The sequence below is a fragment of the Clytia hemisphaerica genome, unplaced genomic scaffold (genome assembly GCF_902728285.1).
Source record: "Clytia hemisphaerica strain Z4C2 unplaced genomic scaffold, Clytia hemisphaerica genome assembly, whole genome shotgun sequence".
Classification (NCBI taxonomy): domain Eukaryota; kingdom Metazoa; phylum Cnidaria; class Hydrozoa; order Leptothecata; family Clytiidae; genus Clytia; species Clytia hemisphaerica.
This window is the reverse complement of record NW_027103900.1, coordinates 42,042-64,694: the sequence shown is the minus strand read 5'-3', so window position 1 is coordinate 64,694 and position 22,653 is coordinate 42,042. Positions and strand designations below refer to the sequence as shown.

The 22,653-nt window shown below is 34.8% G+C and overlaps 3 protein-coding genes across 3 annotated transcripts in view; 2 read left to right on the top strand and 1 right to left on the bottom strand.

Moving 5' to 3' along the window:
- Positions 1 to 3,123: 3,123 nt before the first annotated feature.
- On the top strand, positions 3,124 to 5,738 carry LOC136808896 (uncharacterized). Its single transcript, XM_067065464.1, has 7 exons — positions 3,124 to 3,143; positions 3,581 to 3,616; positions 3,821 to 3,877; positions 3,984 to 4,052; positions 4,626 to 4,722; positions 5,095 to 5,142; positions 5,417 to 5,738. Exons 3-7 carry the CDS (start codon positions 3,875 to 3,877, stop codon positions 5,668 to 5,670), a joined length of 471 nt encoding a protein of 156 aa, XP_066921565.1. The 5' UTR covers positions 3,124 to 3,143; positions 3,581 to 3,616; positions 3,821 to 3,874; the 3' UTR covers positions 5,671 to 5,738.
- A 3,942-nt stretch (positions 5,739 to 9,680) lies between these two features.
- LOC136808759 (uncharacterized) lies at positions 9,681 to 14,528 on the top strand. The gene is made up of 2 exons (XM_067065296.1): positions 9,681 to 12,045; positions 12,991 to 14,528. The coding sequence occupies exons 1-2, from the start codon at positions 9,681 to 9,683 to the stop codon at positions 14,526 to 14,528; spliced, it is 3,903 nt and encodes a 1,300-aa protein (XP_066921397.1).
- A 1,560-nt stretch (positions 14,529 to 16,088) lies between these two features.
- Positions 16,089 to 22,653, bottom strand: part of LOC136808758 (stalled ribosome sensor GCN1-like) — a 34,799-nt gene continuing 28,234 nt past the window's right edge. The window contains exons 12-17 of the mRNA XM_067065295.1: positions 19,545 to 19,741; positions 18,787 to 19,044; positions 18,101 to 18,316; positions 17,651 to 17,977; positions 17,094 to 17,324; positions 16,089 to 16,118 (exon numbers count right to left, since the gene is read on the bottom strand). Of these exons, the coding sequence (XP_066921396.1) occupies positions 16,089 to 16,118; positions 17,094 to 17,324; positions 17,651 to 17,977; positions 18,101 to 18,316; positions 18,787 to 19,044; positions 19,545 to 19,741 (1,259 nt within the window). The remainder of the gene's footprint in view (positions 16,119 to 17,093; positions 17,325 to 17,650; positions 17,978 to 18,100; positions 18,317 to 18,786; positions 19,045 to 19,544; positions 19,742 to 22,653) is intronic.

Genomic DNA, 22,653 nt, shown 5'->3' with positions numbered 1-22,653 from the left:
AAAGGGGGGGATAAGATTTCATTACAAAAGGGGGGGATGGGTATATAGGGGGGATGAAATAAACCTAGGGGGGTTCATACCCCTCTGCAAACTATGCTGGTTTTCATGTTATTAGATGCTGCTTTAGAGCTTTAGGTCCACACTGCTTTAATCCTCGTTAATCCTGGGTCGGAGAGGATTAAAATTTGGCCAATTTAATCGGTATTTAATCCAAATTCAAGCCTATTTTTTTCTCCAACAACCCAACGGTTCTGCGTTAAACGGCGCTAATTGAGATTTAATCGAAAGCTAATCGTAATCGGTTGCTAATCCACTTTTGAACAACCCGGGCCCCCATGACGCCATGTCACTAACTTATACTTACTTACTTTTGATACTTTGAATACTAAACATAATAATGTCCTAGATTTTAGTACTGACCCTCCCTCTGACGTGTTAGCTAATTTATGAAAATTGGATAGTAGATCTGAATATTAAAACTGACTTCTTGTCTTGAAGACCTTTGTGAAACTTTGTGTGGTGGTGAATGGAATCAAGCCTCGATATGTTCTTGTCTAGAGAGTATTAATTAGATAAAATATCCACAAAGCTCTTCACCTACCCTTGGGATGTAACCATTCCAATTTCTTAACACATATAAACTCCAAACTTTTACATATTTCAACACTTTTTACCCTTTTTTTCGTTTTTTTTTTGACATCTTTTTACCACCTACAACCGCCAAAAATCAAGTTTTCAAGTCGCCATTTTCGAATAATTTCCTTGGCTGCGTCGTCCACGGGTTTCGTCGTTTCATTTGTTTGGGATATAATCAAAGAAGTTTGACCACGCATAGTAAAAGTAAATTAAAAATTGGCGCGGTTTGGTGCTCCACCACAGAATCGATGTTTTTTTTTCGCGCAAAATTTTTAAGTCAAAAAACATCTGCGGGCAAGTGTTTTGAAATACAAAAAGGCGAAATAGTGCCTAAACCTCGTGCCTTTTATTGGAAGAAGGTCGATCCTGTAATCCAGATTGAAAGAATTTGAAACGAAATCAGATGCAGTTGTAAAATTTGAACTTGAGCATTTCACAAGTAAGTAGATATTTACCTTGAATTTTACTATCACAATACATAAAAAGTATTGAAAAAACTGCATGAAATTGTGGTGTAGAAAATATGACCATTTTTACAAGTTTATCAGCACTCATCATTTGGCATATGCATGCATGTTGAATAGGTAATTAACTTTTGCCATGAGATTATTCCAATTCATGTACCAAGTCCAAGATTTTACACTGTACCAGTGAACAGACTTATTTTCTGAAATATCACAACATCAATTCTAGTGTAAACCACAAAATTTTGATTTCTAGGATTTTAAAGGATCACATTATTCAACATTATTTATCTCATCAGACCACGCACGAAGTTTTTCATCTACAACAAACAATGTCTGGAGATTGGTTTCAAAATGTCAATGGGGAACTACGTGCCAAATTTCAAGGTTTATACATATTATACATTACTTTAAAGTTGCTTTGGTTTTTTGTTGAAACTGAATGTTAAGAGTTCTTCTGTCTCACAATTGGATTTGCTGATCCTTTTCTATTTCTATTTGGTTGAGTTCGCAGGAGGCCTCCAGGCTCCAGCACCTTGAACTGACTACCCAATTCCCCTCACATGGCATGGCGGGTTGAACCGCTGTGTGAGTGTGAGTGGGAATCAAACCTCAGTGTCGCCTGTACAAAAATTGGTGTAAAATTATTATTGTCTTATTAAAAGGTAGGAAAATTGTTTTTTGACTAGTTAGACTATAGTGTATAGTTCTGTATATTGCTTCTGAAACCTGTTCTTGATGTTGATTGTTTTCTTTCTTTGATTCAGAGCATCAAATTTCAGAGAAAAACTTGATCGAAACACTTTGCTTGCACGATAACCGTATTGAACTACTCAAAATGATGAATTTCACCGTCAGGCAGATACTGCTTTTTGAGCAGTTGCGAAATCGAATTGTTGGGATTGTAAAATCAACACTCAACAGCAACAGCTTACCCCTTCACTCAAAGATTCCAGAGAGGAAGAAAAGAACTTACTGTAAGTAACCAGGTTTTGTATTTAATACCTGACAGGGCAGGGGGGGTTGGTAGTAAAATCTCTACACGGTGTGACGAAAAATTAAAAAAAAAAATTTACTGCTAAGGGTAGTTAAAATACTAATAAGGGTCGTATAATGTGCTAAATTTGAAAAAATTTTACTACTCCTGGGTAGTAAAAACTGGTAAAATTAGCAAATTTCAGTTATTTTTGTAATTCTTTTAATTTTTTGGATGACTTTTCTGAAAAAAATTTTATAATTTGAAAAAAATTTTTGTTGGAAAGTTGTTTGCTGCAAACAAAAATTTCTCAAAATTTTTTGTCAATATAAAAAGACTTTAATTCTAAGACATCAAAACATTAATTTTTGCACTAGCTAAGTGAAAAATGTGTCACAGAAATAATCATTTTTTAGCTTTTTTTAAAATCAGTCCGAAAAGCAACCAAAAATAGGTGGTCTCTATGAAAAATTGTCCCAAAAACTTTTACTACCAGGGTAAAATACCTCTTCCAAGTGTCTGGGTGGTGGTATGTAAAAATTCGTAAAAATCCCTTTACTACTCATATATGTCTGAGATTTTTACTACCGACCCCCCCCCCTGGACAGGGGTTAAAAGCATTGAGTTTCAAGCCCGAAGGGCTATAGGCAAAACTGTATCCCTTTTCAGCGCAAGAGAAATTAAAGCCACTTATTTCCCATCCAAAACGCGCATATAATCCGCTGTAGTCATGACGACGGATTGTATCTGGCGGTTCCTTTGTTTTGGAATACTACATTTTTTGAAATCTAGCGATAGATTCTAGATTTTAGTTTAAAAATGACCTTACAACCAATTCTTTTTTCAGACAACGAGAGCTTCGAGAAGCTGCTGCAAATAGATGGCCATTGGAGTCCACTCCGCCAAAATTTGACTCGGATAAATCCAAAGATGAGCTGACAAACTTTGTGCAAAAGATTGCCAAAAAGCAAACGTTTTCGGATATGGGTGAAAATGCTATTCGTAAAAAGCTGGTTGGGATCTTTCAACAAGGCGACGTGTTTAAAAGACCATCTCAACTCAATTATGTAAGTCAAACTCTGATCTACTTTCAAATTTCTTAATTCAACCTCCTCGAAACAAAGTGTTTTAAACCAGTGTTTTGATTGTTCAAATGTACTCCAACCACACTTGATGGACTTTTGCATAATTTCTACAATGAATTTATCCTTGTTATCATCAAAGAGGGAAATTTGAGTAAATTTTCTTTTCTGTTACTTTTGCAAGCATTGCGGAGGGCTTCTGCCCGCGAAATATTGTGTACCTAAAATAGTCTTTATCTGTCTGTGGAGATAAAAGTGGGAGGGAGAGATAGAGAGAGTGAGAGCAATCTGTATGCGAAGCAGGCCCAGGGAAAAAACCATAAGAGTGGGGAAGCTGAAGACTCAAAGAGGTAGAGGTAGAACAGGAAATATCTTCACATTAAGGCTGTAGTTTACACCAATCTGTTTCGTTCTTTTCACAGGAGTCAGCCACTGCTCAAAAGAAGCCAAGAGGGCAGGTAAGATCTCATCTTCAACTAGTGTCTGATGACTGCTTTGATTTTTGGGTAGAACAGGAAATATCTTTCTATTAAAAGGCTATAATTTTTATGATGTACTATTTTATGATTCTTGGAGATTTTTTGCAGATTTTCTCTTTTTTATCAGATTCTTTAATGACTTAGACAATTATATTTTTATTTGGGATCTACTTGTTGTTTTAGGAAGAAAAAGTGGCAAATCAAAATAATGCGTTTGTTTTGGCAGAAGACACGCAAATGGTTAGTGCGCTTAAAGAATTAAAAATACCAAATTTGAGTAATGTTTTCTAAAGTCTTTCCCTATTAAAAATTTTCCTTTCATAATAATTTACATTTTTTCTATCAGTCCGAAGCAACTCAAGATTCGCCAGTTATGAGGCTACCATCACCAATTATCAATAGGACTTCCTCAACTGTAAGACATTCAAACTGATTAATTAATTTTATCTTATTTAATCAAGGTTTTTTAAGCTACCTTAAAGGAAGAAATTTTGGCGGAAAGAAAATTTGGCGGATTTGGCGGATTTGACTGAAATCCGCCAAATTAAGTTCCCGCCAATATTTCTTTTTTTCGCCATCCGCCAAATTAAATTCCCGCCAAATTAAACATTTTGAAAATATGATCTCTTTTAAGGTGTTTTTGCTATTTTTTCGCTGTTTTGACGCCATCTGAAGGTTAAATTTCTAAGCGACCGCCAAATTAAATTCCCGCTAAATTTAGTTTTTTCGTCCATCCGCCAAATTAAATTCCCTCTGAAAAAACTTTTTTGGCCTTCCGCCAAATTAAATTCCCGCCAAAATTTCTTCCTTTAAGGTAATAGTTTTTTGATATTATTAATATACGATTTTAATAATAATTTTTAATAATTATTAAACAATTTTTTTGTCATTTCTTTTGCCTTAGTTCTGTATTAGCTCATTTCAAACCATGCCTATTAGGTTTCAAACAGTAAGGAAGTATCCTTGGAGAGTTTTTATTTTATTTTAGGCAAATTCAAAAGTGGTAGTGGCAAACACCTTGGTGGAGGAAGACAGTCAAGAAACCCAGTCATTGCATGAAGATGATGAAGAGATTCCTCTTACAGGTAATTTCAAGAAAAAGTTAAATAATTCTCCACTAAAATGTCTTGTTTCCTGTGAACACCTTTTTCACATAGCTGAAATGGGTGCTGAATAGATTATTGATGAAGTAAAAGGCTTTGAAAATACTGGCGTTTGGTCATAGTTCATTTGGATTTTGAAAAAATAAAAATGTTTCTTGAATTTTGGATAAATTTTGGCAATGTTTTGCTATCATTGGGCTGAATTCGTCATGTATTTCAATTTAGATTTTCAAAATGCAAATGAAGGGTTTTGCCAGAATTTAATTGCATTCTAGCCCAAAGTGGATTTCATCCCTTAGAGGGGTTATATTATAAATCAAACACTCCAAATAATTTAACGCTTTTTTTGTTTAGATGACGAAACTATGGCGGATAGACCAATAAAAAACTATTCATTATCAGGTATGAGTGCTTCTTTTTGAGTAGCCAATGGCCATCCTATTCTGCCAATTTTTCAAACGGCCGCTTTGACACAAGACACGTGTTCGATGTCACGCTAGATAATTCCTATTATTTTTATGTTTGGTTCTAAGTATATTGTTTTTTTTTCTTTCTGGAAGTGCTCCTCATCTAAGACATTATGATATACAGGATATTGGGCTTATTTGACGAGATTTGACAACTAAGCCTAACGGAAATTTTACCAGTCTAGTCTGATGTCTGTTTTTTTCTACAGAATTGACGGACGAGGACAAGTTCAAAACAAGTAAGGTGTTCCTTAGGCATTTGAAGGTGTTCACAATGAACAAGCTGACTCTTCAAAATACGGCAAAGCGGGTAGGTTATACGAGTATGAATCCTATCAAAAGCACCGTCCGGGAAATGGCCGTGGAATTGGCAAAGTTTATTATCACAAACAATTTTGTTGCAGTTATAGACATCCCGGTGGATGATAAGGATAATGTTGTTATATATCGAGATGGAAAGTAATTAAATACTTTCGTTTTTTCTGACTCTTTTTTACTCTTGATCGTTCAATGAAATATCTCATTTGCTGAGTACCCAACTTTAATTTAATTAGCCTTGAGCACTGGTGTGTTTAATTCTTTTTATACTAATTTTATCCTTAAGAGGAATTTTTTACACGTGTAAGTTTACTGGTATAAACAAAGAAAAGTTTTTAATCGAAAAATGAAAAAAATAATGATAGTGATTGCTTCGAAAGTTACAGATATTTTATTATAGTACATTTTAATATCTACCCTGTAAGTTGACAAGTATTGTATTTTTAAAGTCATGTCTTTGTAATATTTTGGGCTTGTTATTAGGTAATAGTATTCCATAAACCGAAGATCACAATTGTCTCATTTTCTTCGTTGTCCTTCATAGAGTTGACTATAAGTTAAAGGTTCTGAGGTTCACAGCTACAGTGTGAAATAGCTTTTTCTGGGTGGAATGCTCTCATTTAACTGCTTGATTACAGGCAAAACATTTCCATCACAAGGCCAGAAAAAATTTTCATTTCGCAGGGTTGTTAAACCTCTTATTTACATGCTAAATTATTCTATTACAAGGTGAGGAAATAGCTTTTTCCAGCTCAAAATGTTATTTCACAGGGTAGCTAACCATCATATTTACAGGCTAAATTATTCTATCACTAGGTGAGGAAATAGCTTTTTCCAGCTCAAATTTCATTTCACAGGGTAGCTGACCATCATATTTACAGGCTAAATTATTCTATCACTAGGTGAGGAAATAGCTTTTTCCAGCTCAAAATTTCATTTCACAGGGTAGCTAACCATCATATTTACAGGCTAAATTATTCTATCACTAGGTGAGGAAATAGCTTTTTCCAGCTCAAAATTTCATTTCACAGGGTAGCTAACCATCTTATTTACAGGCTAAATTATTCTATCACTAGGTGAGGAAATAGCTTTTTCCAGCTCAAAATTTCATTTCACAGGGTTGTTAAACTTCTTATTCACAGACTAAATTTTTCCATCGCAAGGTCAGGGAATGGCTTTTTCCAGTTCTTAGTTGCATTCACAAGGCCGATAAATAGCTGTTTCTTCACCATGTTTTTATCATCATGAGGTCAGAGAAAAGGATAGCACTATAAATAAAACCAAATTTACAGGTGGGGAAAGTGTCTTGTAATCAGTTATTTCTCGACCATGTGATTTCTATTTCCAACCTAGGGACAGTGGTCAACATCTCAGGTCGGTAAATTAGTCAGGAAAACTCACTTTCTATAGGTGTCGATTTTGTGTTTCACTACCTTGTATTTTTTATTTTTTTCCTGTGGAAACTCACTTGCATTGTCAGTGATTACAATACCAAGCTGCATTGTCAGCTCTTACAAATATCTTATTTACTGTAGATACATTTGAAAATATTTGAGACTCGGAGATTTACATATAGTCTTTTAGTTTTGAAATGATATCCATTGAATCATACCGTGCGTTGATAGGAGGCTTTGCCTACACAGCTCAGAGAAATGTGAAGTCAATTTCTAAGTCCATTTTTATCGGCTCCAAATTTTCTAAAAATGCTTTTTCTCGATTATTGAAACCCGTTAGATTCATAGCACTTTTTACACTTTTAGTTTTTGCAATCCCTAAGTCTTACGAAACAATTGAAATTCAAACACCTCTTAACCTCATGCATTTTTCAAAGAATGGAATGTTTGTTCAGTATCCAAATAATACAGGGTACAATTTAACAGAGCCAGTTCTTATTACTTTTAAAGTTAACTATACATTACTATTGTCAGGTGATATAGAACTCAATCCAGGTCCACAGGAAGAGATCAAAAGTATTCGAGGTTCATTTCATCAAGGAAATTCTAAGTTTGGCGAGACTGCCGGTATACAATGTTCGTCCAATTGCTTTTTTGCTATTTGCTATGCACAGCTTAGAAAATTATCACTTTGGAAGACTCATGATTTGGATTATGTTTTGAATCAAGGGGATCTCAATTTTAAAAATCTTGGCATCACTAGACAGTCACCGTTAATTGAAGAGTTCCAGAAAGAAGTTACAATCGGAAATAGTATCTGTTCACTAGATTTCAATATCGTTGAAGGATATTTCGAGAATGAAGGTATTTCAGTAAATTTTGTCAATGAGGAACTTTTGTTACAACATTCTGGTGCAGTCTTAGTTATAGCTGGAAATTGTTTGGGTGTGCTACGTTACAATGAAAAATATTTTGTTTTTGATTCCCATAGCAGAGATGCAAAGGGCCATCAAGTTCCCGGTGACATTGGTACGTCAGTACTTTTGCAGTTTGGAAATATTACTAAAATAAAAAGCTACATAAGATCTCAGTATAGGGCAAATTTGTTTAATGTCATTTATTTGAAAACCAATTTTCATGCGTACGAAAATACCAAAAGTGTGATTTTGAAAGAGGTAATATGTTGGCATAAAAAAGCTTCACGTAAAAGAAAGTTTGAACTACTTAGAGATAGTGAAAAACATGAGCATGACAAAGAAAAGAAGCGCAAAGCTGCAAAAATATCACGTGAATTGAATAAAGGATCAGAAAAACATGAACAACAAAAAGAAAAGATGCGTAAAGCTGCAAAATCAAAACGTGAATCGAATAAAGGATCAGAAAAACATGAACAACAAAAAGAAAAGATGCGCAAAGCTGCAAAATCTTCACGCAAATCAAACAAGGGATCAGAAAAACATGAACGAGAAAAGGAAACAAAGCGCAAAGCTTATATTAACAACAAAAAACTTAATTCAGGAAAAAGGGTTGATAATTTCAGGCAGAAAAAACAGGAGGGTCCTTCTTACATCTGTGTGATGTGTAACCGCAGTATGTTTAAAAAATCTGTAATTCATTTTGATGAACAAAAGTACTCATTGATCAACTTTGAAGAAATAGAAAATTTCAATCCTGTAACCTCGTTCGATGGTAATTTCTACGTATGCACAACCTGTCATAGAAAATTAACGAAGGGAGAAATCCCATGTCAGTCTGTTACTAACAAGCTTCAAATTTTTGATCTCCCAGATAATCTAAATGATATACGAAAACTGGAAAGAATTTTAGTGGCTCAAAGAATTTTATTTTCTAAAGTCATGATAATGCGTAAAGGAGAATTCCCTAAATTACAAGGTGCAATATGCAATATTCCCATTGAAACACCAGGTGTATGTAAAGTACTTCCTAGAGGAAGTGATGGTAGCGGTGTAATAAATGTTGAACTAAAAAGAAAGATATCCTACAAAAACCCTGTTATTTCACAGCAAGTAAGACGACAAAAAGTTTTTGAAACTTTGGACTTTTTAGTGAATAATAATCCTTTGTATCATGATATAAATATTGATATGTCAATAATTGACCAAATGAATAATGATGAATATGTTGAAAGAGTTTTATCAAATAATGATTCTGTATCAAACTCCTCTTGCGATAATGATATTAGATTTGTTGATGATAGAACAGTCACTTTAATCAAGCCTTTTGAAGAGCCATTGGAAAATGAATTTGATTCTGATGATCCACTCAGTGCGTATCGGGCGCCAACATGTGAAACGGTTATTGTATCGGAAGTGCCAAACATTATTTTAGATGATGAAAATGCAATTTTAGCTCCAGGTGAAGGTCAAACCCCCCAACTCATTAACACAAGATGAGTTCTGTGAAGAGCTAGCCCATCCTCATCTTTTTCCTACTGGGAAATTTGGTTATAACGTAGAGCGAGATATAAAATTGTCCCCAACAAAGTACTTCAATCAGCGTCTTTTAAATTACACTCAAAAGTTTGCTTCGGATTCAGATTACATTTTTTTTGCTCACAAAACTTTACTACAGCTTAATCTTAGAAGTAAAATCAATATCGCAATGAGAATTTCAAATTCCAACTTGACTGCGGGATTATTAGCAAATAATTTTAATGATACAATTCAAAATTGCGTAGCATCTGATAATGCATACAAGTTTATGAGTACTATAAAAGGAACCCCTGCATACTGGCAACATAATGTTATCTGATGTTCTTGCAATGGTTAAACAACTTGGTGTCCCAACATACTTTATGACTCTCTCTTGTGCAGATTTACGATGGGAGGAATTTGTTACCATTATCAGACAATTAAGCGGGGATGCTGATACTGATCATGAACTTCTTGATTACCAATCTAGATGTGCCCTACTTAATAGCAATCCTATTGTGCTTGTGCGTCAATATCAATATAGAAAAGAGTTGTTTTTCAAAGAGATTATAATGGATGGCCAACTTGGAAAAATTACATACTATGCCCTCAGAGTAGAATTTACTTTCAGGGGTAGTCCACATGATCATTGTTTGCTTTGGGCTAAAGATGTCCCAAAACTTGAAGATGGAAAAGAAAAGTATATTGACCACATAGATAGTGTTATTTCTGCAAATGTTCCTGATAGAGAAGAAAGTCCTGAATTATGGAATTTAGTCACTAAGTATCAAATACACTCCCATTCAAGAACATGTAGTAAATATCGCAAAAATGAATGCCGATTTAAATTTGGAAAACTTTTCTGCAAGCGTACTATTTTGTCTGAACCGCTTCCTGAAGGTTTACCTGAAACTGAAAAACATGATATTTTAGTTGCTAGAAATAATGTGATCCAAACTGTTCAAGAGTATATAGACACAAATTTGCATCCTAAAAAGATAAACATTTTGGATCCTGATAAGCCTGAGTATATTGAAATCGGATCTATTGATATAATTTTGGATTCTTTAGGGTTAAATTATGAAACATATGAATATTACTTATCAATCTCACCAGACAAAGATCAGCATTTGTTTCTAAAACGTGACCCATATTCTTGTTTTGTCAACAACTATTTTGCAGAAGGCCTCCTAGCATGGGAGGCCAACATTGACATTCAGCCAGTGTTTAATGCATACAAGGCAGTTACATACATGTGTGCCTATTTTTCAAAAAGTGAAGATAAGTGTTCAACTGCAATGCAAGAAGCATTAAAACAGGCCAAAGATTCAAATGACAGTCAGTTTGAGCAAATGTCTAAAATTGCCAAAGTTTACAACTCTAATAGAGAATGCTCAATCCAGGAAGCAGTCTACTTAACAATGCCCGAACTGTGGCTTAGAAAATGCTTTCCTGCTATTTCATTCGTTAACACTAACTTACCTGATCAAAGGTACAGAATTTTCAAGTCAAAAGAAGAAATTGAGGAATTGCCTGAGGATTCTGACGATCTTTTCAAACGAAATATGTTAAATAGATATATTGACCGCCCAAACACAGGGCAATTCAATACTATGTGTTATGCCACATTCTGTGCAAACTATACATTAGACACACAAAAAAATACAAATGATGAAAATGATTGGCAGCCTACTGTACTAGATGATCCAACAAGTGCAGTGAATCATCAAGAACCCCAAACACTTCCAAAATCAGCCAAATTACTCAACAGTAAGGAAAAACTTAAGCTTCGTAAAGTTCCAAAAGTTTTGAGGTACTACACTCCTAACAAAAACAAACACCCAGAAAAATTTTCCCACCATATTCTAATGTTGTTTTACCCATTTAGATCAGAAGAGAATGATTTGAAACTTGATGGTTCATTTGTGTTGAAGCTCAATTTAGATGAAGTCAATGCAGTTGTTAACGAGAACAAGCAAATCTTTGAACCTGATGGTCATCTTGTTGATTTAGTACTTCAAAACTATCGCAATGACCTTATGCATAATCAAGATGCCTTTGCTCAACAAGAAAATGATGAAGTGCAAGACCTAATGAGCAACTCATCAGACAGTGAAAATGATGATGAAAGTCATGAAATCGAACAAAATTTTGCACCATTTACTCAAACAGTTCATGGCTTGCAAACCGATGACCAAATCAATACCCATATAAGATCTTTAAATTCTAAGCAAAGAGATATTTTTGATATAGTACTAAATTGGGGAAAAATGTATGTGCAAAATTCCAAGTCTAATAATCCTGTACTACTAGAACCATTGAGAATATTTTTAACAGGTGGTGCGGGCGTAGGAAAATCTCACTTAATTAAATGTGTTTACAATTGTTTGTCAAAAGTCCTAGCATATAAAAGTGATGAGCTAGAGAAGCCACGTATTATTAAATTGGCCCCAACTGGTATAGCAGCTATCAATATATCTGGTACCACAGTACACACAGGATTGAGTATTCCAGTTGGAAAATTCAGAAATATGGCTGACAAACAAAGGACTGCCATCAGAAATAAATTACATCATGTAAAGTTGATAATAATTGATGAAATATCTATGATTTCGTCGCAACAGCTTTTGAACATCCATACAAGATTATGTGAAATTTTTGGTGTAAATGACAACACACCATTTGCAGGGAAAAGTACCGGGTGCGCCACAAAAAAGTTTCTCTCTTTGAAACTAATTTTCTCGAAAGCTAAAAATTTTAAAAGAACCATTCCTCTTTCATTCGAAAGAAGAAAGATAAACTTAAATTCTGATGGGTCATTTATCAAATTTGATTCATTAGATCAAAAGTTATGCTCAATTGAATAAAAAAGTTACTTTTGGAAAGTGCTCAAAAACGTTAAAAATCGACCTATCAAATTAAACAGAAGCATAATTACATGATACATCAGTATTTTCGCTTCAGTCATTAAAAATCATAATCAGCTGTCTAAATGACCTTTTGTTATATAAAGGAAGATTGAATTTCAATGAAAAGAAGAAAATTCGTCGAAAAAGCCCAAAAATCTGGTAAAATTCATAAAAATACATCAAATATGGGTTTCGAGGTAGATCCAGTCTTACATAGACTTTATCCAGTCAAGCACCATAAACCTGAGGAAAATTTCGGTAAAAGTAAATTAAATTGATTTTGATGAAGATTTTAAACCCTTTTGACCCTTCAGTTTCCAAATTTATGTGTTTAGTTACTGAAAAACGCTCTTAATCATGTAAAGGCTAATGCGATTGCCAAATTTAAAATAAAAATTTGATAGGTCGATTTTTAACGTTTTCGAGCACTTTCTGAAAATAACTTTTTTATTCAATTGAGCATAACTTTTGATCTAATGAATCGAATTTAATAAATGACCCATCAAAATTTAAGTTTATCTTTCTTCTTTCCAATGGAAAAGAAATGGTTCTTTTAAAATTTTTAGATTTCGAGAAAATTAGTTTCAAAGAGAGAAACTTTTTTGTGGCGCACCCGGTATCATTGTTTGTGGAGACCTCTTTCAATTACCTCCAATTTTTCAAAGTTCAGTATTTTCAACTGAGGGACCTATTATTGGTGCATTTAAATTATGGCACCTATTCAAACTAGCTGAATTAGATGAGATTATGCGTCAAAAGGATGACTCTGACTTCATTGATCTCTTGAACAATGTAAGAGTAGGTGAATTGAATAGTAATGATGAAAGTATGATTAGATCTAGACTGATAACACGAGAACACCCTGATTATCCAATAGAATCATTGCATTTGTTTGCAGAAAATGCTTCAGTCCATCTTCACAATATTCAAAGATTAGATACTCTGCCCTCGGAAACAATAAATGTAGAAGCTATGGACGTTTATCCAAGGGATTTTACTGAATCTCAAATTACCAAGGTTAAGAACCTGCCACTTAACGATACAGGTGGCTTATCAGTTCTATTTGATTTGAAAATAGGGGCAAGAGTAATGCTAATTAGTAATATTGATATAGAGGATAGGTTGATCAATGGTCAACTTGGAACCGTCACTGACGTAAAATTCAGAAACAATAAAGCAGAGCTAATTTATGTTAAACTAGACGATAAGACGGCTGGAATAAAAGCTCAAAGTAAAGACCAATATGCTAAGGCCACTGAAACTGTTCCCATTGAAAAGAGTGAGGTAAATTTTCCCTTTGACAAAAAAAACCCGTACTCTTCACCTATTATTTCTCGAACACAATTTCCTCTTAAGCTAGCTTATGCTTGTACAGTGCACAAAGTTCAAGGATTAACTTTGGATTCAGTAGTCGTTAGTTTTGACCTTGCAAGGCAAAGAAAGTTCAATGCTGGCCAAATGTATGTTGCAATGAGCAGAGTGAAAAATTTAAATGGTTTGTACTTTACTGGTCAATATCGACGTAGTGCTTTTGTCTGTAGTGATAAAGTTAGTGAAGAATACACACGATTGCGTCAGAACAAAGTTGAAAGAGTTGCAGATATTATGAGGTGCAGTTCTAATTTAAATGTTTGCCTATTGAATGTAAGATCTTTAAAACGACATGCAGTTGATATTCAAAAGGACAGATTTTTGTATGAAAATGATTTGTTATGTCTGACAGAGACACAGATGAGTTATGAGCATTCTGAGGAAGACAAACAAAGTATTCATGAAAAGCTTCCTTATTATATTCTTAGTCATAATATTGACCAGCATAAATTCAACAGTGTTACTGTCTGTCATTCTCCTTCTTTTATTGACATTGATGAGTATGATCATTCATCATGCTTTTCTCTTGTAAAATTTAGAAAAGCTGAATTTGCTGAAAAGGAATTTTGTGTTTTGGTTCTCTATAAAAGTTCAAGAATTCAACGTGATGTGTTCTGTTACAATCTTGCTCAATTTATTGAAAGATACACAATTGATATCATTTTAGGAGACTTCAACATGGACGGCTTTGAAATGGAGCATGATCAATTGTTGGCTGACATTCTCCAAGATTATGATTTAGTTCCGAAATTTCCAACACATATCGATGGGAAAATGCTTGATCAAATTTGGACACATAAGGAGTTGGTGCACGAGTATGGTATTGAAGGTATTCGTAAATGTGTGAACTTATCCGATCATGATGGAATCAAATTATCGCTGTCTATGCTAGCTTAGAATACCCGTCAGAGGCGATTCCCGGCGGGACAAAGGGGGGGGGGGGTTGGAAACTGGGGTGGTGGATGATCTCAACTTTCTGATGATTAGTTTTGAGTGGTCAAAATTGCAGGAAGCAAAAAAAATTATCTCAAATAAAAAGGGTATAGTATCCCTTTTCTCCTATAGCAAATTCTACCTAACTTAAAAATTAATCATCAGAAAATTAGCCAACGATTCAGAAACATTTGCTTATGTTGTCATAGGTGCTTCTTTATTAACAGTTTGAGTTGATCAAAGGAAATTTTTTGTGATAGACTGAGTAAACTAGGAATACTCTTTAAAGCAATCATGTTATCGAAAATCTGTTAATATGATATCAGTACAGGTTTGATTCTGGATAAAATGAACTTTGTAATTAAGGATTGAAGCTTAACTCTGTTGGAAACATGCAATTAAGGTCATCCCGCCACCCCGTCCATTCTTATGTAAGTTTTCTGACGTTTAAAGACTATTCTTAAAAGACATTTATTCTTTGGGGAGGAAGGCTTTTTTTCTGCATTAACCAAAAGGAGGGCTCTGTTGAATTTGACATTTGCAGATGAAGTTGGGGAGGGTGTGAGAAATGGGTCAAATATGTGTGAGTGTCTTTTATGGATGGTCTATGGTAGAAAAAAATCTATAGACAAAGGACAAATAGTTTAAAGATGCCTTTCATTAATTTATTTTTGATTACTATCTCGTCAGGAAACTTACATACCTATGGATATGGCATTTAATGTATTATTTTATTTATTGTGTTATTTATTCCTATTTTTATATTATTTATTCCTATTTTTATATTATTTATTCCTATTTTTTATATATATCATTTTTCTTCTGTTTTTCATAATTATTAGATTTTTTTAAATTATTATATTCAAAACAAAGTAATATTTCTACCATTTTTAATAGGTTTTTGTTAATTGTTTTATTATTTTCTTGTATTCTCTTTGTTATTCATTTGCCTACTCAAAAATCAAAAAGACTGTCACAGAGTTTAAAAAATAGACAATATGAAAAAATATGGAAGTGCATTGCAAGTGAATTGATTCATCTATATATGTGTGCATTTTGGTTGATATTATAAGGATAATTATGGAAACGTTGAATAGTGGTATAAGTGGATATATATTTCTATTTTGGAATTATTACAATTGATGTAATCGCTTATCCTAATGCAGCTTAAATTCATTGCATCTCAAAATATCCTAAATCGTCGTCATTTTCAGTCTTTATTAACAAAGAGTCGAATGGCTTCAAAAATTTTCATTACAATCACCAACATTCGATACAATCGCCAACATCGATACTGCAAAATATGCGCTTAAAGTCATTGTATCATAATCGTTTCATCCGATTTTCACAATATGCTGTATTTGCTCATAGGAAACATAAAATTTTATGATTTTCAGCATTTCTATAGTTAATCAACTGTCACGCTCAACCACCAACCGACCATTGATAATACAAAAATAACAAATCTTATCGCGATTTCCATGATTCCACTGTGACTTCTTCGACGTGTATCCAGACTTGACCTCAATCTTCGAAATGTCTGGTGATTTGTTCCTGTTGGAAAAAAAACGTTTTGATATGTAAACTTTGTATGGTTTGATTACTCGAAATGTGACATTTATGTAAACGAAACACTGAAAACTAATTTTTATTATTTTGGAAGCCGGAAATCCACCGGATGTGAAAAAAAGCCAAATTTGCACAATACTTGTAAATTTGTAAATTGCTAGCTATTTTCTATGAACTATGTACTAACGAAATTTTGGAATTACGAATACTTGGAAATATAAGTTTTAGCTTCATGAAATCCAAACTCAAGTTACCCGTTTTTGCCCCTGCACCAACCTGTATTTTCCTGTTCATTTAAAAACGAAAGCAGATTTTCGGCTAGAATGAAAGAAAACTTTTCTACGAATTGCTTGGAATCTCGAATCTTGTCTTTTCAAGTTCAAAATATTGGATATTTTCGACCGGAAATGACGTAAAATTTTACCTTGCCTTTCGTTCTAAACTCACTTAAAATAGGTTTATCTTATTAATTTTCCGCATTCCTCTTCAAGTTTTAACTGTGTGTATTGTTCTCCAAGGATTTCAATGTTCTTTTCTTCATCGTCTTATTTAAGGCGAAATTTTCGACTTCTAGTCGTCTTGTTTTATATTCTTTTTGTCTTCACATTTTTCACAAGATTTTAAAAGTTTTTGAAAGTGTTACAACTGCTACTTTGAATAATTCATTTATATAGAGAGAGCATCGTGACTAACAATTGAAAAAGATTCTCTACACACCCATTAAAATGATCCCAAGTAAGGCCTTTGAGGACCCATACCCATACATAATCTCAAAAGATTGCGTTTGAGACAACAAATACACGTCAAAGTCAGTTACTTTGATAGTGATTTCTAAAATCTGAGTATTAAATTTTCTTCAATTCGGTGTTGGCCAATTATCAGCGTCGTGTTACTATAAAATTGTTCTTATAAAAAGCGTGTATCAAAACAAATAAAAAGTAAGAAACTTTAGAGACTCACGGATTCACTGCCTTCCTCCGCGTCATTGACGGCTTGGATCATGGCTGGTAAAATGCGTTCCAAATGTTTGATGAGTGCTTCACCCGCCACTGAGGATAAAATAGCCAGCGCCTTCGTATTAACCGGTGGTGCGGTCAGTTTGGGTACCAAGAAGGGAAGAACAGATTTCGATTTGACGGCCATCACTTGTTTCAATCCATCCAATGCATATTCGGAAAGTTCGGGATCGTCCTTTTACAATGCAAAAAGGGGATAAGGAGGAAATTATGATGTAATGCAATACTCTTGTACAGATTCGTGATGTCTTTTGTGCCTTATTCAGTATTTGGAGAAACTATATTCAATAATATTAGATTACAGCTCAAAGCTAAAGTTTCCGGTATACTTAAAATGTTACGTTATTATGATTTATTCTTAGGGCGCACGATTTTAACTAACCGGTAGAACCGGCAAAGATACTAAGTCGTTCTATTTTTTTGTTATAAATTATAACAAAATGTGAAAGCTTGTTTTTAGTGAAAATAAGCCTAGTCGTTTTTCAATGAAATTGTACATACCAATTTTGGGAAGACCACAGGTAGTACACCGTCCAACGCACGATGTCCAATCGCATTGTGTAGATTCTCAAATGTCTCTGAAGCAGCTAATCGTACGTCCGCCAGAGGATCCACCAAGGCCGCGCGGACAGTATTGATAAGCGAGTCTTCAAATTGTGCGATCATATCACGGCTGGTCGAGTTCATGATCTCACTTAACCCGATACAAACACCTTGACGTTTATCACCGTCTGGGTTACTGAGTCCGTTTTCCAAAATCGGGATAATTTCGGGCAAGATTCGTTCTCCAAGTTTACGGACAAGGTCTCCAAGAGTTCGAGCTGCGACCTAGAAAGAATGCAGTGTTAGCATTAAATAAAACCACTAAAGATCTTCGCGACTTGCAAAAGAAAACTTTTCAATATCAGGCAAGGATTAGATGAAATAACTTAAAAGTGACGAAGCCTTTACCTGTCTCTTGTCATAACTTTCACTTGCCAAACATCCAAGCAAAAGTTCGAACAACGTTGGAAGTATATCGCGCAACGTACGTGCCGTGTTCTGAACGATGACCTTCCAGACGTGCAACGCCGCTTGTCGCACAGTCAAAGCAATGTCCGAACGGCCCATGTAGAGACCGGCGTAAATCCGGTTACGGTGATCTTTACCGAGAGTGTGTAAGATGACCTATGAAAACGATTAAGAGTTAATTCAAATTTGGGACATCGGTTTGTTTAAAAAATTAATCTCGTTTTTCGTGATATCTAATGCAATGTGGCTTTTTTAATCTTTTTTTAAATCCAAAGTTAAACATTTCAATTTTAAGAAGTTGATATCCAACCAAATCGATATCGAAAGCTATATTAGTTATTCTCAACCGGTATTATCATAGCAACAGTGCAAACTTGGAAAGGTTAATCATCACCATCAAACCTCCCGACTCGAAAATATTTTTATGCTGTAAACATTTTGAAATTCCCATCCATCCATATAGAATAGACGATGCCGACAATTCTCCATCCCCATCGGCAATAATTTTCCTTTATTTTATTTCTGCAGGAACAATAAAACAAAAATCCGAAAGTAAATGCCAACAAATCCGTAAACACTTGTTAAAGTAGAAACTGAGTTTCCCAAAGATATTTCGTATTACATACCTGTGATGAATGAGCAGTTCCGAAGTTGTCATCCTCTTCACCGACTGTCGTTTGTTTGCCAGTAACCCCTGACAACTTGAACAGCAAATCACCAAGTAGTTGGACGGAAGAATACCGGATACGCCAATGCCCGTTGAAAAGACCGGCTTCCAATTGTGGTAACAGGAACTCGATGGCGGTGTCCGCATACATGTTGATGATGCGTTGTCCGGCTTTCAAAGCTGTCTCCCGGACATACTCTGATTCGTCCGCTAATCCCTGAATAGGAAATGTGATAACATTAACTTTTTAGACATCAGAGAAGATCAAATAATAACATCTTACTAGTTGGAGTAAATGAAAACGACTTGAGAAAACTTCATACTAAAAAGTTTCATGCCATACAGGATGGCAATCTTCACCGAAAACTATATAATAATATTCCAATGAACTTCTTCCGAAAAAGGAAGGCAAGATTTTTGTTCAAACCCACTGACCTATAAGGTTGGGATTAAAAAGTACACAAGTTTCTGTTTGTGTTTAATTTTAATTCATCACCGTCCCGAGTATTTGCACTCAGCAGAGATACAGCGATGTAGTGCAAATGTGGAGCGTTCAGCTAGGGTAAGCAAGCTGGATAAGTGGTACGCTCCCTCATCTTCAGGTAGATAGCTATCAGATGACGAGCCTTAGGGTCGCCTTTTACTGCGATCACAGGTTTACTTACTACAAAGAAAACCTGCTTGGGTATCGGAGAAATCTCTATATAAACTACATACCTTCAAGATGGGAGGGATGATAGGACCAATATATCCAGTGAAGTCTTCACCGAAAGTAACCGGGAGGTAGATGAACAACATGAGGTAGCCATCCCTGATGTTTGGTGCAAGATCTGCTTTCATTGTAGTGGTGATGACGTCTGGCATCAGTTTGTCCAATCGCTCTTGTCCCAACGCGTACAAAACGTCCGATAAACCTGTTAGTCGGGGAGCAGAATCCAAAAATGGCATTTTTGCTTAACCCTAAAAAAGAATGGGGTTGTTATATACCGTTGGAACGGAAATTTTATGCTGATTATGGAGACCCAGGTCTTAAAAAGTCTATCTTGGACGATTTTGAAAACGAGGCTGGAGTTTGCACTCCTCCGTGGTGTTTTTTCGATTTTACCTGTTTTAGAAAAATGCTGACTGTCAGCAAAGTAAAGGTTTTTAGAATTTAATTTTTTTTGAAAATTGCTACCAATAAAATTGCCTTTTAGCAAAAAATTCAAAATTTTTTAAAAAAAACATTTTTTGCACTCCTTCTTTGAGTTTTTTTGCAAAAATCAGCGTTTTTACAAAAATATACTGCTAAAACAAGTCTGCTGGCAACTGAAATCCGGTTCAAATGACCCCTTTAATGGTTTTGACGGAAGAACTATATCTTACCACGATAAAAAAACGAAAACTGCTGTCAAAAAACAATTATTTGGCTTTTTGCTCTCCTTCTTTGGTGTTTTTTGACAAAAATCGATTTTAGCCGTTTTTAACCAAAATTTGACTTTTACAAACTATTCCCTTTAGTTTGGAGACTGAATGCCTTCGTATCTCTAAAAGTTTTTCTCCATTATGTAAAATGATGAAAAAAATCAAAAATTGATCTCCTCTGTTGATGCTTTTTGACCAAAAAGTTATGTTTTTGAACGAATTTCTGCCTAATGGTCCAGGGGAATTTCAGGCTTAATTTAGGGAACCCAAAATTTGCGTACACATGAAATTTTTTGATTGAAATGTGTTCGTTAGGTCCTTAGGAGTGAAAAACCATCGAGTGACACTTTTCACACCTTGGGCATTTTCCATAATGGTGGAAATTTCAAAATGGCGGATTTTGTATTTTTTCGAAATTTTGATATCTCTGAACATGGACATATTATATACCGTTGGAAAGGGTTTTTCATGCTGAACAACTTTTTTGCTTACAAAAAAGTCATAAAATGTACTCAATGTGAGTAAAAGTACAAAAGGTGTTAAAATGATGTCATCATCACCACCAAAAATTTGACTCTCGTAATCTCGAGAATACTACGAAATAATCTTTTATACACACCTCGTTCAAGAGTATTGTACTACCAGTCAAAATCAGCCCCGAGAAACCTTAGAGATACTCAATAAATGAACCCAAAACCGTGAAAAATGCTTAAAATTTGACCCTACAAAACTTAAAACCTTGCAACTAATGAGAACAATTCTGTAGACACCCCGGAAAAGGATTTTTCGAGCTGAACATTCTTTTCGCTTAATACTAAAAAGTCTGAAATTTTACTGAGTAATGTGTTATGTAGGATGTAATGTAGAGTATAAAGCAATACCAATAGCAATGAAATATAAGCCGAAGGCTAGAAGTCATGCTCTGAAATACTGATTGAAAGTGGAAGAGATTCCAATGGTTTTAACTCTCTAGACCACCTTTTCTTTGTTCGCTTGACCCACAAGGGTAATCTAGTTCATTACAGATTCGCTTCATCTAGTTCGCTTACGTAGCAGGCAGCTACAAAGAAACCATCGGTGTCATCAAGCAAAACTAAACAATCGTCATTTTTATTTTTACACCCCTGTAGCATCAATAAACCGTTGAGAATTTCTTAGCAGGTGGGGAGCTTGAAGGGGCTAAGTGCTAACGGGAATGGCAAATCTCTTTTTTTTATCATCGAGATGGTTTTTTAGTCCACTTTTTTCAATTGATATGAGTTCTGGGGTTATACGTTTGTGTGTTTTTACAATACCTTGCATCTGTGGCACATCACATCACATCTTGTCTGTAGAACTGGCCCTTAAACCCTTTAGGTAGATCTCCTATTTGACGATGGATTAGGTTAAAAGGTTTGATTACCAGGTCAAACTAAGAGGCCCCCAGCGGACCAAAAATACACGCATTCACGCAAGTTTTTCTCAAATTCATGCAAACCCGATTTTTTGGGAAATCGGGGAAATTTTCGGAAGAAATCAGGGAAATTGTCAAAGATAGGGGAAATTTGCACAAATTTGGGTGCGAAGGAAAAATTCACGCGTTCACGCAAAAAACAGGGCAGATTCACGCATTCACGCAATAAAAAATGGATTTTCACGCATTAACACAAACCGCTGGGGGCCCAACTAAGTAAGCACATGGGCATCTATAAATCACTCACACATTGGTTTGTTTTATTACAAGATACAGATATTACAGATATGCAACAATAGTGACATTTTCAATCATACCCAAACATTTCCTCTTTCCAAGATCTTCTTTAAACTCTTATATCTTGGATGATTGATGATTTAGCTACTTTTTCAGACAGACTATTCCATTGTTTGATGCCTCGATAGTAAAGAGAGTTGCTATAGGGTCCACGATCACCATAACTTTCGAAAACTTTTACCAGTTCAGAGCTGTGTTCTCAGGTCTTATGTATTTGTTGGTTAAATTTTTTAGAAACACATGATTTGTTGTCATAGTGATTCAAAAGTTTGAAGATCTCAACTATATCATAACGCAAGCCTATATTTCAGACTTGGGATTCCGATTATTTGTAATCCAATCATCAATTCAATTACAGAACAAATACCATCGTTAAATCGCCTTTAAATGATACAAATGCCTTCGATAAAAGTGCGCTGGCACCTTTTCTATTAAACTGTCGCTAGACTATGTATTGAAGACTTCACTCAACCGCCACAAACATACGGTGTAATAGAGGCGTAGCCACGAGTTTTCGTTTTGGGGGCGAGATTGGAAAAATTTTCACCTTTTTTAGAGGAAATTTATGCGCCGCAGGCGTAAATTTTTGCTGTAAGCAAGTTCAAATAGCTTAACAAATGGCATTGGAAATCTCAAAGTTAGTGAGAATAAGGTCATAAAAAGTGTAAAAAA